At 44.9% G+C, this 16,686-nt stretch overlaps 1 protein-coding gene across 1 annotated transcript in view; it reads left to right on the top strand.

Moving 5' to 3' along the window:
• Window positions 1-5,249, top strand: part of BRI3BP (BRI3 binding protein) — a 29,501-nt gene extending 24,252 nt beyond the window's left edge. The window contains exon 3 of the mRNA XM_072722670.1: window positions 364-5,249. Within this exon, the coding sequence (XP_072578771.1) occupies window positions 364-785 (422 nt within the window). The 3' untranslated portion in view covers window positions 786-5,249. The remainder of the gene's footprint in view (window positions 1-363) is intronic.
• The last annotated feature ends 11,437 nt before the right edge of the window (window positions 5,250-16,686 follow it).

The raw sequence follows: 16,686 nt of genomic DNA, 5'->3' as shown, positions 1-16,686 counted from the left end.
TTGAGGCCACCAGAGAACACCTCCTTGACCAAAGCTTAGTTTTGTAGCTACCAGGGAGGCTAGAGATGCCTTCATCCCAGGCAGCCACGTACCCGGGCTAAAATTGGGCCTTTGTGACTCCAGAAGACGGGAAGGAAGGAAATCGAAGGACAGTCTGTAAGCTCTGCCCTGCCAGGAAAGGTGTTTTAAATTCAGGATCTGGCAGGTAGTCTTCTCCCAGGGCTTAGTGTGAGGGGTCACGAGGCAGCTGTTTCTGGTTCCTTACTGCAAAGACCAGCAAAGAGCCGAGCTGCCAGGCCCCACGTGGAGAGAAATCCCTGGCATCCCCATGACCAGCCACTGTCCTCCTTTTCTGTTCTGCAGTGTCGAGCCTATCGCAGTATTTTAGCCCAGCCTCAGTGGCCAACAGCCCGGCCCGTGCCCTCCTGCTGGTCGGCATCGTCCTCCTGGCCTACTGGTTCTTGTCCCTGACGCTGGGCTTCACCTTCAGCCTCCTGCACGTGGTATTTGGCCGCTTCTTCTGGGTCGCCCGGGTCATCCTGTTCTCCATGTCCTGCGTGTATGTCCTGCACAAATATGAGGGGGAACCGGAGAATGCAGTCCTGCCCCTGTGCTTCGTGGTGGCCATCTACTTCATGACCGGGCCCATGGGCTTCTACTGGCGCAGCAGCCCCAGTGGCCCCAGCGTGGAGGAGAAGCTGGAGCATCTGGAGAGTCAGGTCAGACTGCTCAACATCCGCCTCAACAAAGTGCTGGAGAGTCTCGACCGCGCCAACGGCAAGTGACAATCAGCCAGCCGGCCGGGTCCCCTCACACCAGCGCCCTCTCTCAGAAGACAGAAGAGAAGACGGAAGAAAAGAACACCAAACCCCAAACAATCTCAATAAACATTCCCGAGCAGGACAGTGGCGCTCCGTGAGGGTCTTTCCGGCCACAAGTCAACCCTTAGGACACGTTCCCAGAGGAATGACAGGATCGTTTGTGTAGAACTAACTACCCACAAAGTGTCATTAGTGGTGGAAAAAAAAATATTTTTTAAACAAAGGATATAACCATATTTGCTGTACAGTCAGAGTTTATCTGTGCATAGAGCCTAAAGTTAATTTTTTCAAGCACTGAAATACATCTTTTGTAAGGTTTTTTAATAAAGGCAGGTCGAGTCAAGTTTAATAAAACTTTACACCTAGGGGGAGAATGTGCTAATTGGACACTTTATACCCAAAGTTCCAATGCTAGCGTTTGTGTGTTCACAGCATAGGGATTGGCGGGTGAGGTCTATATGCGTTATTCTCATGTTCCAAAACCATGAGCTTCGTTCTTTGTTATTTTTGATTAATGGTGACTTAGCTGATGGATGTTTTCGTTTCCGGGTGTGGGCAGTTGGGGTCCAGGACGAAACTAAACATCTTTTGGGTCTTGTTGACCCCAGCCAACCCGCCCACCGCCCCCGTCAACCATATTTCTAAAAGAAGAGATTATTATTTCTAGAAAACCTGAGATTATTCAGGACTTTTTTTTCCCCCTTCTGAACCTTGATGGATTTTAACCTCCACATTTTGTAAAGGAAAACTCAAGGACCAGGCAAGACACGTCTTTGGGGTCTAATGCTGAGAGCCATGTGGGTGAGCACCACCACTCCCTTGGTCAGGAGTCTGGGTGACATCCCACAGTCACTGCCCGGCTAGACCTGCAGAGGACAGGTCTGCTCTCAAGGGTTTTGGTTTGTTTCATTGTGGTTTGGGTTGTCTCAGGACCATGGAAGGAAAACAAACTGTAGCAGCTAATAACATTTCCAAGTCTATTGCTGCTTATAAGGCATTCTCAGGAACAACAAGCAGCAAGACACACACCTTGGAGAAGATCCGAATTATCTTTCCTGAAATTTTTACGATACACGTGTTAGGTGCTTTCCGTGTGAAGTCTGCCTTCATTTTAGGTGGTGCCCAGGGGCAGAGGGGGACTTCACTGGGCAGACAGCCGTGGGGGGGCCTCCGCAGGGGCACCTTGCCAGCTGGCTCAGGGGTGGAGGGAGACGCCCTGGCCTCGCCCCCCACCCCCAGGCCTGTCAGTTAGCACTGGGAACTCGCTCGGGCTTTGGCAGATCGCAGCTTCCAAGGCCGCAGGGGGTTTGACTGCCTCCAGGACCCTTCCCTGCCCAGCCCTGCCCCGGGGGGTGAGGGGGGAGTTCAGTCACGGAGCCCCTGTACGCAGGTTTGCAGAGACCCCCCTCAGATTGGCCGGAACCAAGACCCCACGGTCCACGTACCATTCTGGAGACAACCCAGCTCTCCGCCAGCTCTTGTACGGCATTTCTGTGAAGTTTTATTTTCGGTTGCAAATATCTGGAAAACAGGAGCAGATGTTTTTTAAGGATGCTTATGAAACTTCTATTTTTAGGGTGCACATAACGGAACCCAAACTCTGCCACATTCAGTTCACTTCCTGAAACGCATACCTGTTGTCTGGGGTTAGCTCGGGCAGATCTTCATCCGGGGGCATCAGAACCCGTGGTTTCTGGATTGAAGCCGTTCCAGTTTGGCCATTTAGATACTTCCAGAGAAATCTATTTTAGCACAGGGTATAAAAATTAACTCCAGGGAGGCCATCCTTGCCCTCCTTCCTTTTGTGCATTTGGCTCTTGTGTGTTGGGCATCGCTTTGCTAATGCTGGCCAGGGGAGTATTGGCATTCTGTGCACAAAGCTTTCAAGTCCCTAAACCATCACTGGTCTGGATAGAATCCCCACTCCGTTCTCCCTGCCACCTTCCCATGCGAGGCCTGAAGGGCACCGTGCTGTGTTGAGATCTAGACAGGAAAACCTTTTGGGCTTCCAGGAAATCCAGGGAGGCACGTGCCCCTCGGTACTGGTGCGTTGAGACCTCAGGCAGCAGCTAGACATCGCAGTGTGGGCTCTGAGGCCAGTCTTACAGGCCGATACGCTCACGTGGAAGACGGCTTTATTTTCAATGAAGGAACCTTCTGTTAAATAGGAATAGCACTTCAGGGCAGAGCATTCTTTGACATTCCGGTAGGAATCGTGGATGTTAGATCTGAATAACTCTAGCTCTTTAACGCATAAGTCTGATTTTTGTTTGGGCATATTCTTAACCCCAAATAGTTTGGGATTTTTTTTCTTTCTCCCTTCTACAGAAGCTTGTTGGGGTACTTGGCATCTCCCCGGGCTCCCCATCTTTTTCCTCTCTTTTGTACATGGAAAAAATGTATTTTTGTATCATATCTCATACCTGGAAGAGAAATCCTTCTTTTTATGTCTCCCAGGCTATAGAATATACTAGTGCAACACTTCATTCAATGTAATGTAAAAAAATCCTGACAAGGACTACTGTGAATGGGTTATAATTACCACTCCATTCTCTAGATATCTTAAGGTTGATCAGTGTTTATTTCCCGGTGCCTCTGTGTCACAACAAACACCAAAAACAGAAAAGAGAAAGGACCAACTATCTCTAACTCCTGGATTTGTGTGGATCCTCTGGAGTCTGTTGAGAATGACCTCTTCTCTGACATGCTAGCAGAGGTGCTCCAGTGGCACATCAGCCTTCCATAAATACACTTCCCATACCAATCAGGATCGGCATCATCTGCCTTCTGGGGGTTTTGGGCATCATTGTTTCAGTGATACTCCATTTCACTTCTGGTAACAAAATGCGGCAATAGAATTTCCCGAAAGCTGGTCTGGTGAATTGTGCCAGGGTCCTTATGAAGGTAACTGGGTGATGGCCCAGGAAGGGTAATAGCATTGAAAGAAGGTTTTTAACACAGTTCCCTAAAGCCAATGGGCATAGCATGCCACACAGGGTCCCCCAAAGCCTGTCACATGCAGGGTCAGGAAGCGGAGAGGGGGTCTGTGCTTAATAACTTTGGGATGGTGGGAGGTGACCAGGTTCAAACATTCCCCACTGGGTGCCAAGTGCAAACATGCAGGTCGGAGTCGGTGGTTGGGAGGATTATAATATGACATTGCACACCCCTGAGGGCTGGCTCATGGGGAAGCTGTGAACCACTTTGGTTGCTAAGCTGTCTCTGATTCAGCAGCCATATGGAGAGGTTAGGAATGACAGGTCACATAGCCAGTGCAGAATCGAAAACATAGTTAACACACCCTGTCTCTAGTAGCAATCCTGAACTGCTTCATTTCTATGCTTCCTGCTACTTCTTAAGAAGCTCTAGATGATTGATGCCTGGTAACTCCTCCCTGATGGGGTTTGAATTGTCTGACTTAACCCAAAAGCCAGCTCTGGCCATCCAGCTGGCTCAGGTAAGAAGGAATTCCTAAGGTCCTATGATGTCATCCCCCTCTCCCCAACTTAAAAAAAAAAATTATATATATATATATATCTCCATTCTGCAAAATTTTGCTTATGGTCATTTAAGTAATTGAACTTTTACTCCTCACTTGTGAATAGTGAATAATAGAATTATATATTTTTTGCAGGTTCTAACATAGCACCCTTAAAATTAGCATTGGACAACCACTAATATGATGTACAGTATCTGGGTTAAACAAACTTTGTTCAGCGTACTGATTCTGTGCTTTGCTCCTCAATGATTCCCTGATTTGCAGGAGATACACCAGGACCAGTTTTTCCATTGTGGTATTAAAAGCTGATTGTCGTTTGCATTGTCTACTGAAAACCTTTGGGTGGCAGCTAATGGTGTTATTAACCATATGTTCTAATGTCTTTTTGCAGATTTTAAGGTTTTGTTATAGTGTCAGCTTTAATATTCGCATGTGTGTTAAATCTCTGGATACTGTGTAATTAAATTGATCTCTTGTGATGGTGACGGTGATTAGCGCTCACTTAAAATCCAGCGAAGCAATTATTTCCCCTCTTAACTGGAAATCATATTTGTGAGGTATGGTGTCCCTTATCAACAGTGTATTCATGATTCAGTTCATATTTTGTGTATCTGTTTATAAATTTTCTATAGCATTTGATTTCACACTTAATATAAATCCATTTGATTTGAATATGGTGGTGTGCGTGTGTGTGTGTGTGTCTGTGTGGTGTGTGCACACTTTAGTTCCATAAGCCTTGGGAAGCTGATTCTACGAATATCAAATATAAACATAAATGTATAAGGCTTATTTTATTTGCAAAATGATACATACATTCCTCCTATTTATTAAATCACTGGCTTTAGTGTTCTGTAGAGATATTTGTAGACCGATTTCAGAACAGAATGAAAATATTGTGAAAATTACAGCTTAATAAATGTTTATTGTAATTTTGTTGTATGGACTTCCTAAATATATTTCATTACTTCTGACCAAGCATTTGTGGGGTTTGCCCCAATTTTGACAGGTAATGGTGATTTTTATGATTCTATTCCTCAATCTGAGAAGACTCAAATAACCTTAATGTGTTCAGTTGGAGGGAGCGTTGCCAGATAAAATACAGGACACCCAGTTAAATTTGAATTTCAGAAAAGCAGCAAATACCTTTTTAAGTATATCCCAAACATTGCATGAGATATACTTAAAAAGTATTTATTGTGGGGCAGCCCCGGTGGCGCAGCGGTTTAGCGCCACCTGCAGCCCAGGGTTTGATCCTGGGGACCCTGGATCAAGTCCCGCATCGGGCTCCCTGCATGGAGCCTGCTTCTCCCTCTGCCTGTGCCTCTGCCCCTCTCTCTCTCCCTGTGTGTCTCTATGAATAAATAAGTAAAATCTTTTAAAAAAGAAGTATTTATTGTTTATCTGAAACTCAAATTTAACCAGGAATCCTGTATTTTTATTTGCTAATTCGGGCAACCCTAACAGGGTTTTGCAACAGGTGTTCCCCTCTCCATCCCATCCCAAACAGGTTTTCCTGCATGCTAAAAATTATTCCCTTAGCAAATAATCAAGAGCAAATGGAACAGAATAGTCCAGTGAAGTACACTTGTGACCCAAAAGCACTGCTCCTCAAAGTGTGTGCCATTTGGAGGCCACCTGGGCGGCCCCCCTCTGAGAGAGAAAGCAGGTTATTATTATTATTTTTTAAGATTTTATTTATTCATGAGAGACGCAGAGACACAGGCAGAGGGAGAAGCAGGCTCCATGCAGGGAGCCTGATGCGGGACTTGATCCCAGGTCTACAAGATCAGGCCCTGGGCTGAAGGCGGCGCCAAACCCCTGAGCCACCTGGGCTGCCCGGAGAAAGCAGGTTAAATGTAGGGACCCCACACCATGGAGGAGAGTGCAGCAGTTAGTAGCCACAGCAGCAGTGCTGGGTGACACAGTAGGAACCAGAGTGAGATATGAAAACAGTATCCATTTGAGCGAATTAAATACATGTGATTAATCATTTTGCAAGAGCACATTAAAAAAAAAAAAAGATCCAGGTAGATGGAAAAGGAGGGTGGGAGAAGATCCTGGGACCAAGAAAAAAAGAAAGGAGGTGATGCTGAGTGAAGCTGTACTGGGCTGAGGAGTGTGATTCGACAGAGCAACGGCGGGCACAGGTGCATGTCCCTGCCCCGAACCCAGCCTCGATTTACCATCTCCTCTTCCATGATCCCTTCTGCCAAAAGCCGCTATCAGCTTCTAGCCAGCAGAGGGTTTACTTAATAGCTGGGGTGGTGAGGTTTTACATCAGTACCGTGGCACTTGTCCCCAGTCTGGGCTCCTGTGCTGTTTGTTTCATTTTTTTTTAAAGCAGCTTTACTGAAGTATAATTGACATACGATGAGCCAGGCATGTTTCAAGTATAAGGTTTGATAACCTTGGATATATTTCTATACCCGTGGCCACCATCAAGAGAGGAAAGCACGACCACCACCTCCGAAGTCCCCAGCGTCCACACCTCTTAACCTCCCTGCTCTCCCATTTGCAAGCAACCTCTGATCTGTTCCTCTGTCCCTATACATTCGCTTACATTTTCTAGCATTTTACATAAAGGGAACCAAACAGCATGTGCTTGCTTTTCTACAGTGTTTTGTTGGAGTCAGCCTAATTATTTTGAAATTCATCCAGGTTATGTGTGTTGGTAGCTCACTTCCTTTTATTGCTGGGTAGTATTCCACTGTGTGAATAAGCTTCCATCTGTGTATCCATTCACCTGCTGATGGGCTTGGGTTGTTTCCAGTTTGGGGCTATTACAAATAAAAGTACTACAGACATGTATGTACAGATCTTTGTATGAAGATTTTCTTTCCTTTGTCTTACATAAATACTTAGTGGTGGAATGGCTGGATTGTAGAATAGGCATATGTTTAATCTAAATGTTAAACATTTTCTGAGGTGTTTGTACCCACATTTTTTACTAGCTGTGGATGAGAATTCCAGTTCCTCTACATCCCTGCTGGTACTTGGTATAGTCAGCTTTTTCTCAAAAAAAAAAAAAAATATATATATATATATATATATATATATATATATATATATATATATATTTACTGAAAGGTATCGTCTCAGTTGAAAGCTGGCCGTTTTTAATTAAGCCATGCTAAACCAGTAATAGTAAATAAAGTATTTCCCTGAGTTCTGTGAGCTATTCTAGCAAATCACTGAACCCGAGGAAAGTGGAACCTCTAATTTGGCACCATGGCAGACAGAAGTGAGGGTAACCCTCAGGGGCCGTAAACTTGAGATTGATGTCTGAAGGCAGGGGATGTTTTTGTGGGACCCAGCTCTTCACCCGTGGGGTCTACACTAATTCTGGGTAGCTAGCATCAGAATGGCTTAATGCGAGGGAAACCTCCATATGTTTGGTGCCAGAGAGTCGTGAGCAGAGAGAGTTTTCCCTTAGATGAGTTTTCAGGACCAAGAGCATCACAGGTTGCCATAGGAGGGGATGAGAGAAGGGTGGTCACTGTGTTCCTCCACAAATGATGCCAGTCTCTATCAACTACGAACCTTCTGTGTGTCAGCCCTGCCCTACCTGCCCCAGCTTGTTGGAGTTACACAACCATGCTGCTAAGAAGGGATTATCTTAGTAATGAAAAGGAGAATACTCAGGCTGAGAGAGGTTGAGGAACATTGCCCAAGGTCAAATGGCTAGTCCTGGGGAACCTGGGTGAGAGCCCAGTCTTGCGAGCTACTTCCCTACAGGTACTCCAGGATCTCCCTCCTGGAGAAGCTGTAGCTCACTTTTATTTATTTATTTATTTATTTATTTATTTATTTATTTATTATGCCTGGAGAAGCTGTAGCTCACATACATTTATTTATTTATTCATTCATTCATTCATTCATTCATTCATAAAACTATTTTATTTATCTGACAGAGAGAGAGAGCCTGAGACGGGGGAGCAGCAGGCAGAAAGAGAGGGAGAAGCAGGCTTCCTACTGAGCAGGGAGCCTGACCCAGGACTTGATGCTAGGACCACCCTGCATGACCTGAGCTGAAGGCAGACACTTCAACTGAACCACCCAGGCGCCCCAAAGCTGTAGCTTTCATGTTTTGTTTTGTTTTTTGAACTTGTATTAACAGAGATATTAATTGGTGACACTGATGAAAGAATAAATCCTGACAAAAAACTCAAGGGGTGCCTGGCTGGCTCATGTGACTCTTGAGTTCCATGCTGAGGGTAGAGATTCCCTAAAAAAAAGAAAATGAAATCTTAAAAACAAAACAAAACCTAAATAACCACCATCTTTTCTATTCCAAATGGTGACAGCTGGGAACAAGGATAAATAGTATTTGTTTTATGGCTTTTTGATATTTTAAAAAAAATTAAGCCTTAGAATGCAGGGCCCAGAGATGTAAAGTGACTTGCACAAAGTGGCACAGCTAATAAGGGAGTGTAGGGAGCCAGGACTGAAACCCGGCAGCTGTGATTCCACATCCAGTTTCCCACCACAGGCTAAGGCATAGAGAGCGCCCTCTTGCTACCAGATAGAGCAATCTTTCCTCCGACAGTTTGAGGACTAATAAATGCAAGCCTTTGGTGACTCTCCTGCCTCCAGCTGTGCTGGGAAAGTAGGCAATTAATGGACATTCACAGCTCATTAGAAGTTCAGGAGAACCCCAGCTTGGATTGATACCTTCTGGTTACTGTTTGATTTTCAGGGATCTCAGGATGCTCTTTTTTTTTTTTTTTTTTTTTTTTTTATAAATGAATGCTCTATTCAACAAGGCCATTGTTTTACTAGTATTTAAGATCTTGTCTCAGGTAAAGTGAAATGGTTCTTGCCTCAGGAATCAGACAACAGGGGATCCCTGGGTGGCGCAGTGGTTTAGCGCCTGCCTTTGGCCCAGGGCGCGATCCTGGAGTCCTGGGATCGAATCCCACGTCGGGCTCCCGGTGCATGGAGCCTGCTTGTGTCTCTGCCTGTGTCTCTGCCTCTCTCTCTCTCTCTCTCTGTGTGACTATCATAAAATAAAATAAAATTTAAAAAAAAGGAATCAGACAACACCCGGCACCAAGTGTGCTCTTATCAACTCAGACTTCAAAAGACTGTTACATTGCCTCCCTTTGCTTTCAGATCCTTTTCTCGTGTTGCTTAGAACACCCTGTGTGAATCATGTAAAATCATTTGACTGTTACCCCCACATATACCATTGAGGGTTTGTATACTATATATATATATATATAATTTTTTTTCATGGAGGAGCCCTTGGAGGCTTAGAAGTAGTTCATTCTTTCATTTGGATAGGCCTGCAGTTCTCAAAGTATGCAGGGTCTGAGTTCCTCTAGTTACATAAAATACTATTAATAATTAGTCATTTGCATTTTCCACTCTCATTCTGTCACAAATGTACAATGGGGTTTTCCAGAGGCTACCAGAAATGATATCTCAAATGATGAATGGCTACGCGGGGATAGGGAGCCAACAGCCTTTGATTAAGTTATACAAGAGAGAACAGACAAGGAGATTAGCAGACAAAGAGAACAGTGATACTCTTCTCACTGATTTTTCCCCCCAAAGTATAGGTATTTTTCATACAAATACATCGTTTATGGTAGTGTGCTATGGGTTTATCATCGTTATTTTAATTTTTAGTGTGGGGGAGGGGCAGGGGCAGAGGGAGGGAGAGAATTTCAAGCTGACCCCACGCCCAGCACAGAGACATGGGGCTCGATCTCAGGACCCTAACATCATGACCTGAGCTGACACCAAGAACCTGATGCTCAACTAAACCACCCAGGCGTGCCTACCGTTGTTATTTTTAAATGAATATATTTACTTTTTGGCTTCTCATTTTTTATTTTATTTATTTATTTATTTTTAAATTTTTATTTATTTATGATAGTCACACAGAGAGAGAGAGAGAGGCAGAGACATAGGCAGAGGGAGAAGCAGGCTCCATGCACCGGGAGCCTGACATGGGATTCGATCCCGGGTCTCCAGGATCGCGCCCTGGGCCAAAGGCAGGCGCTAAACCGCTGCGCCACCCAGGGAATCCCTCACTTTTTATTTTTAATTTGGTAAAATTACTTCTAATTACTATTAATTCTAATTGAAAGACATAACCCACAGAAATAAAAGCTTTTGGGATCCTCAGTAAGTTAGAGTGTAAAAAGGTCCTTTACCTGACTCTCTTTGGGCTTCTATAACAAAAGTATCACAAACTGGGTGACTTCAACAACAGATACCCATTTCTGGCTGGGAAGTCCTCAGTCAAGGGGCCTGAGAGTCAGTGCCTGCCGAGGCCTGTTTCCTGGTTCATAGATGACTGTCCCCTCCCTGTGTCCTCACGTGGTAGAAGAGGTGAGGGAGCTCTTTGGGGTCTCCTTTATGAGGACACTAATCCCACTCATGAGGCTCCATCCTCATGATTTTATCACCTCTCAAAGACCCCATCTCTTCATACTATCACACTGGGGGTTAGGGGCTAGGGGTTAGGGTTCTACATATGAATGAGGTGGGGAAACACAACACTCAGTATATTGCAGTCCTGAACCATAGTCTGAGGCTCACTGGTGGAGGCAAGCAATCACATAGTACACATTTCAGAGGTACAAAGGAATGTCTAGGGAGTCTTGCTCCTGCCTAGTCTCCTCACCACCTTTCTGCCCCTAAGGGGACCCCTATCACCAGTTTCTTAGGACTCCAGCTAGGAGTCATATCCAGGGACTACAAGCATATATGTATATACCATCTATACCATCTTTAGCACAAATTATAGCATATTATCTACATTTTTCTGGAACATTATATTTATGTACATATATCTCAGCCAGCTGTCCCATTATTTGGCTAGTACCCCATTTTGTGGATATGCCATAAGTTATTTAACCATTTGCTTATTGATCAACAGCTGCACTTCTTCTTCTTTTTTTTTTTTTTTTTTTTTTTTTTTAGATTTTATTTATTTATTCATGAGAGGGACAGAGACAACGAGGCAGAGACACAGGCAGAGGGAAAAGCAGGCTCCCTGCAGGGAGCCTGATGTGGGACTCGATCCCAGGTCTCCAGGATCACACCTTGTGCTGAAGGCAGCACTAAACTGCTGAGCCACCGGGCTGCTCATACGGCTGCACTTCCTAAATTGACTTATTTATGCTAAGCCCACATGTGTTGCTATGACTTTCATGCAAATTGTTGTACTTGGTGCAAATATGATGCTATATAACATGATTATATAACACAACAGGACATATAATGTAACATTATACAGTATAACACAATATAACATTATCTAATGATACAACATAACATTATTAAATAACATTATTATATAATAAGACACATAACATTATATAACACAATATGACATGATTATACATGTGACACAGCATAACTTATAACACGATATAACATTTTTTTAAAAGATTTTATTTCTTTATTTGACAGAGAGAGAGAGAGAGAGAGCACAAGAGAGAGAGGGAGAAGCAGGCTCCCTACCAAGCAGGGAGCCTAATGCTGGGCTCCATCCCAGGATGCAGGGGTCATGACCCGAGCTGAAGGCAGACACCTAACCAACTGAGCCACCCAGGTGCCCCACAATATAACATTATTGTACAACATAATACAATAAACACGATACGACATTAAGGGTTCAGTTTTGTCTGTAGTTTTCTAGGAACTAGGCTGTTAATTTCATGCCATCTTTCCATTAGTGTAGAAAACTTGAAACCAATCTATCAGCGATTGAATAAAAATTGCATTTACACCATTATTCTAATGGTAAGCTTGTTTTCATTTGTGTTCTAAACAACTTTTTTTGTTCTGTCTACTTTAGTTGTGACACAGTGAGGGTAAGCATTATTAATCAGAGTGAAATAAGAATGTCTGATAGTATTTAATCTCATGACTCTTTAAGGAGGGCCAATTTCCTTCAGGCCTGGGATTTGAGCTATCTTTCAGTAAGATTCTGTGTGTTCTGTGGCAAAGTGTGTCATCCCTTCACCCTAAGCCAGTGATGAAATCCATCCTTACAGGCACTAAAATCATAATGCCAACTACTTTCAATCACTGCTGAATTACAATTTTTCATTCTTAAATCCACACTTGACTTCAATATTAGAAGGCTGCTGTGAACTGGAAGTTGATTAAATCATAAAATATACTTATTGGGAGGGGGGCACCTGGGTGGCTCAGTGGTTGAACATCTCCCTTTGGCTCAGGGCATGATCCCAGAGTCCCATGATCAAGTCCCACATTGGACTCCCCACAGGAAGCCTTCTTCTTCTGCCTGTGTCTCTGCTTCTCTCTGTGTCTCTCATGAATAAATAAATAAAATCTTAAAAAAAAAAATACCATTGGGAAAATGTAAATGATAGGCCATTAAATTGAATACTAATAGAATTAGCAAAAAAAAAAAAAAAAACAAAACAAAAACAAAAAACAACAACAACAAAAAAAACCCAAAAAACAGCTACAAAGAGGTTATCTCATAAAAGAATGTATGATCCACAACCAAATGTCAGCTCAAGTGAGAGGGAGGGCCTAAAGAAAGGATGACACAATCACACCAGTCTCAAGCCTGGATAAAAGTCAGAAAAGCTCTCCCATCAATGCTGACAGGATATTTTCATTACCAGTGCTAAGATAATGCCTGCATTATGACAATAAATTCTGGCCTCTCTTACATATTTTTTTCTATGTCAAAGTTTTTCTCAGAGTGCTTTATTTTATTTTATTTCTTAAAGATTTTATTTATTCATGAGAGACAGCTATACAGGCAGAGGGAGAAGTAGGATCCCTGCGAGGAACCTGATGTGAGACTCGGTCCCAGGACCTCAGGATCACGCCCGGAGCCAAAGGTAGACACACTCAACTACTGAGCCACCAGGTGTCCTCTCAGAGTGCCTAAGATCAATTATTGCAGGTTCCTGTTGATAGGCTTGGTGAGAAAATAATACCATCATTAGAAAGAGTTGGTTTTTGGAGCCCCTGGCTGACTCAGTCTGTAGATCATGTTACTTGATTTCAGGGTTGTTAAATTCAAGCCCTACACTGGGTGTGAGGATTATTTAAAAATAAAACCTGGGCAGCACCAGTGGCCCAGCGGTTTAGCACCGCCTTCAACCCAAGGTGTGATCCTGGAGACCAGGATTGAGTCCCACATTGGGCTCCCCTGCATGGAGCCCACTTCTCCCACTGCCTGTGTCTCTGCCTCTCTCTCTCTGTGTGTGTCTGTCATGAATAAATAAATAAAATCTTAAATAAAAATAAAATCTTACAAAAACTAAAAAATAAGTAAAAGAGCTGATTTTTGAGCAGAGAATTCAGATATGAACTGTGCCTGTTACTCTATCCAGAGCTCTATGTTCAGAAAACATCTAAAACAATAGAATGGTGACCATAACCATGAAGGGAAGGTAGCAGTATGAAGTCCTACTGGAGTCCGAAGCTATATGCTTGGGTTAAATTATCTTTTCATTTCTAGAGGTTTCTGATTGGAGCGTCTCATTCCTTCCCCATCCTATTTTAGTGTTTTTTGTTTGTTTGTTTTTTCAGATTTTTATTTATTAATGAGAGACACACAGAGAGAGGCAGAGACACAGGCAGAGGGAGAAGCAGGCTCCATGCAGGGAGCCTGATGTGGGACTCGATCCTAGGACTCTGGATCACACCCTGAGCCAAAGGCAGATGCTCAACTGCTGAGCCACCCAGTTGTCCCTATTTTAGTGTTTTCAGTCACAGATATTTTTAATATTTATTTCACTTGGCTCTGGCTCCCACCTTCACAAAGGTTTCAAGTTCGACTTCCAGAACTTAGAGATCCTAAAAGTGATGATCTCCCCAGATTTCACTGGAGTTTTGAAAAGTATATCATGCCCATCACCCGACTTGAAAACTTTATTATTTTTGGGACACCCAGGTGGCTCAGCAGTTGAGCGTCTGCCTTTGGCTCAGGGTGTGATCTCAGGATTGAGTCCCACATGGGGCTCCCTGCATAGGGCCTGCTTCTCCCTCTGCCTGTGTCTCTGCCTCTGTGTCTCTCATGAATAAGTAAATAAAATCTTTAAAAAAAGGGAAAACTTTATTAATTTTCAAATTTTTATTTATTTATTTGAGAGTGAGAGATAGCACAAGCAGGAGGAGCAAGAGAAGCAAACTCCCTGCTGAATAGGGAGCCCTACAGGGTTACATAATTACTTAAAAATACAGTTTTGTTTTGCTTTTTCTTTTTTTTAATGTCTATGTCTTCATAGAGACACACACAGAGAGAGAGAGAGAGAGAGAGAGAGGCAGAGACACAGGCAGAGGGAGAAGCAGGCTCCATGCAGAGAGCCTGATGTGGGACTCGATCCACGGTCTCCAGGATTACGCCCTGGGCCGCAGGCGGCGCTAAACCGCTGCGCCACTGGGGCTGCCCTGTTTTGTTTTTTCTTTAAGATTTTTAAAATTTGTCAGAGAGAGTGCACAAGCAGGGGGAACAGTAGGCAGAGGGGGAGGCAGGCTCCCCTCTGAGCAGGGAGTCCGTTGTGGACCTGAGCCCAAGGCAGGCAGATGCTTCACCAACTGAGTATCCAGGCGCCCCAGCAATCTGAAAACTTTAAATACATCCTCTGACGTTAAGTGTGCAATGAATTAAAACCTCTAAAAGTCCTGGAGTTTTTCTCTGAAATGCACAAAGCATTGCACTGAGTAAAATTCATTCTAACACTGCACCTATCAGAGTAACCGGCGGTAATTAAAACGAAGCACCGCCTTGTTGAATGCAAATATCTAAAGCGGACAAGCCGGTCTTGGGAACGTGAGTGATGGGAGGACTTGGTCGGGTCCCCTCGTGCACCGAGCCCGGCAGACCCGCTCGCCAACGCGCACCCAACAACGCGGCCAGGAAAGCATGAACACGTCCCGGACGCTTCGCCCCGGAGCGGATCTCCAGGGCGTGAGTCAGTGAGGCCAAGGGTGACTACTGGAGGGCGGGCAGAGGAGCAGCTGGTGCGACCGGACCGACTCGCCCCAGCAGGCTGGGTTGTCAAGGTGACAGCAGTCGGCCTTCACGGTCGAAGGGTGACCCCGCCCCTGCCCGGCTCCGATTGGTCACGCCTTTGCCAGCTCCCCCTTGGGATTGGCTGAGAGGCGCGGCCCACGCGCCGGAGCGTCTTGCGATTGGTTGGTGCTCAGGGCGCCTCGGGGGCGCGCGGCCTCCTGGGCTGATGTGAGGCCAGCTGTCGGCCAGCCAATCAGAGTGCGCGCTTGGTGTGGTGCGCCGCGTGGCTGGATCCTTCCGCGGGGCTGGTGGCCTAGGGCGCGGGGCGGGCGGGGCGGGCGGGGCGGGGAGGCCCGGGCGGGCGGGCGGGGCGGGGCGGGGAGGCCCGGGCGGGCGGGGCGGGGCGGGGCTGCGGGCGCGCCCCGTCGGGGAGGCCCGGCGGCTCCCGGCAGCCTGGTGCACGGGGGTTTCCTTGCTACGCAGGACCAGGCCTACGGATGCACACGCTGGCGTGTGGGCGCCTGGGTGGCTCAATCTTTAAAAAAAAAAAAAAAAAAAAAAATCTTTAATTTTAAAATAAAATAAGTTGTTGACTTTAAAATTAAAAATCATCAAAAAAACAAAAAAAAAAAAACAAAAAAAACAAAAAAAATAAAATTAAATTAAAAATCAAAAATTAAAAAAAATATTTAAAGAAAAGTGCACTAGAAAAACAAAACAAAACAAAACACCACCACCAAGAGGAATCGTGAATACAAATAAATCAAAGGCTTACATTGCCCAAACTGTCTGAAAGAAGTGCACCGTATAGGCTTCATGACACTGAGGAGAGGCTCTAAATCCTCGGGTTCTTTGGTGTTTTCATGATATGCACGGAGCTACTGGTGCAGCCTGGAAGCAGATGACAGCAACCAGGTGCTGTCTGGGAGCTTGCAGAAGCCCAGAGGACTTCATTTCTTTCTTTCTTTTCTTTTTAATTTATTTATTTATGATAGTCACATCAGAGAGAGAGAGGGAGGCAGAGACACAAACAGAGGGAGAAGCAGGCTCCATGCACCGGGAGCCCGACGTGGGATTCAATCCCGGGTCTCCAGGATCAGGCCCTGGGTCAAAGGCAGGCGCCAAACCGCTGCGCCACCCAGGGAGCCCGAGGACTTCATTTCTATGGTGATTAGTGCTCTGGCTGAAAACAGGCTCAGAGAAGACCGAGACCTGGCGCTACTTTGCATTGTACCTCATGCAAGGAGACAGGCCGGGCTAAAGTTTCCAAACAAGGAGCAGCCTTTGGGAGGCCTTGTACTATGTGCACAGGCGATGGTATATAAAGAGGGAAAGGGAACTATGCGTGTGTGAGAAAATAATACTTATTTGAATCTTAAAGTTTATGTATTTAAGTAATCTCTACG

The sequence above is a fragment of the Vulpes vulpes genome, chromosome 10 (assembly GCF_048418805.1).
Source record: "Vulpes vulpes isolate BD-2025 chromosome 10, VulVul3, whole genome shotgun sequence".
NCBI classification, from domain to species: domain Eukaryota; kingdom Metazoa; phylum Chordata; class Mammalia; order Carnivora; family Canidae; genus Vulpes; species Vulpes vulpes.
This window is presented reverse-complemented; position numbering and strand designations above follow the sequence as displayed.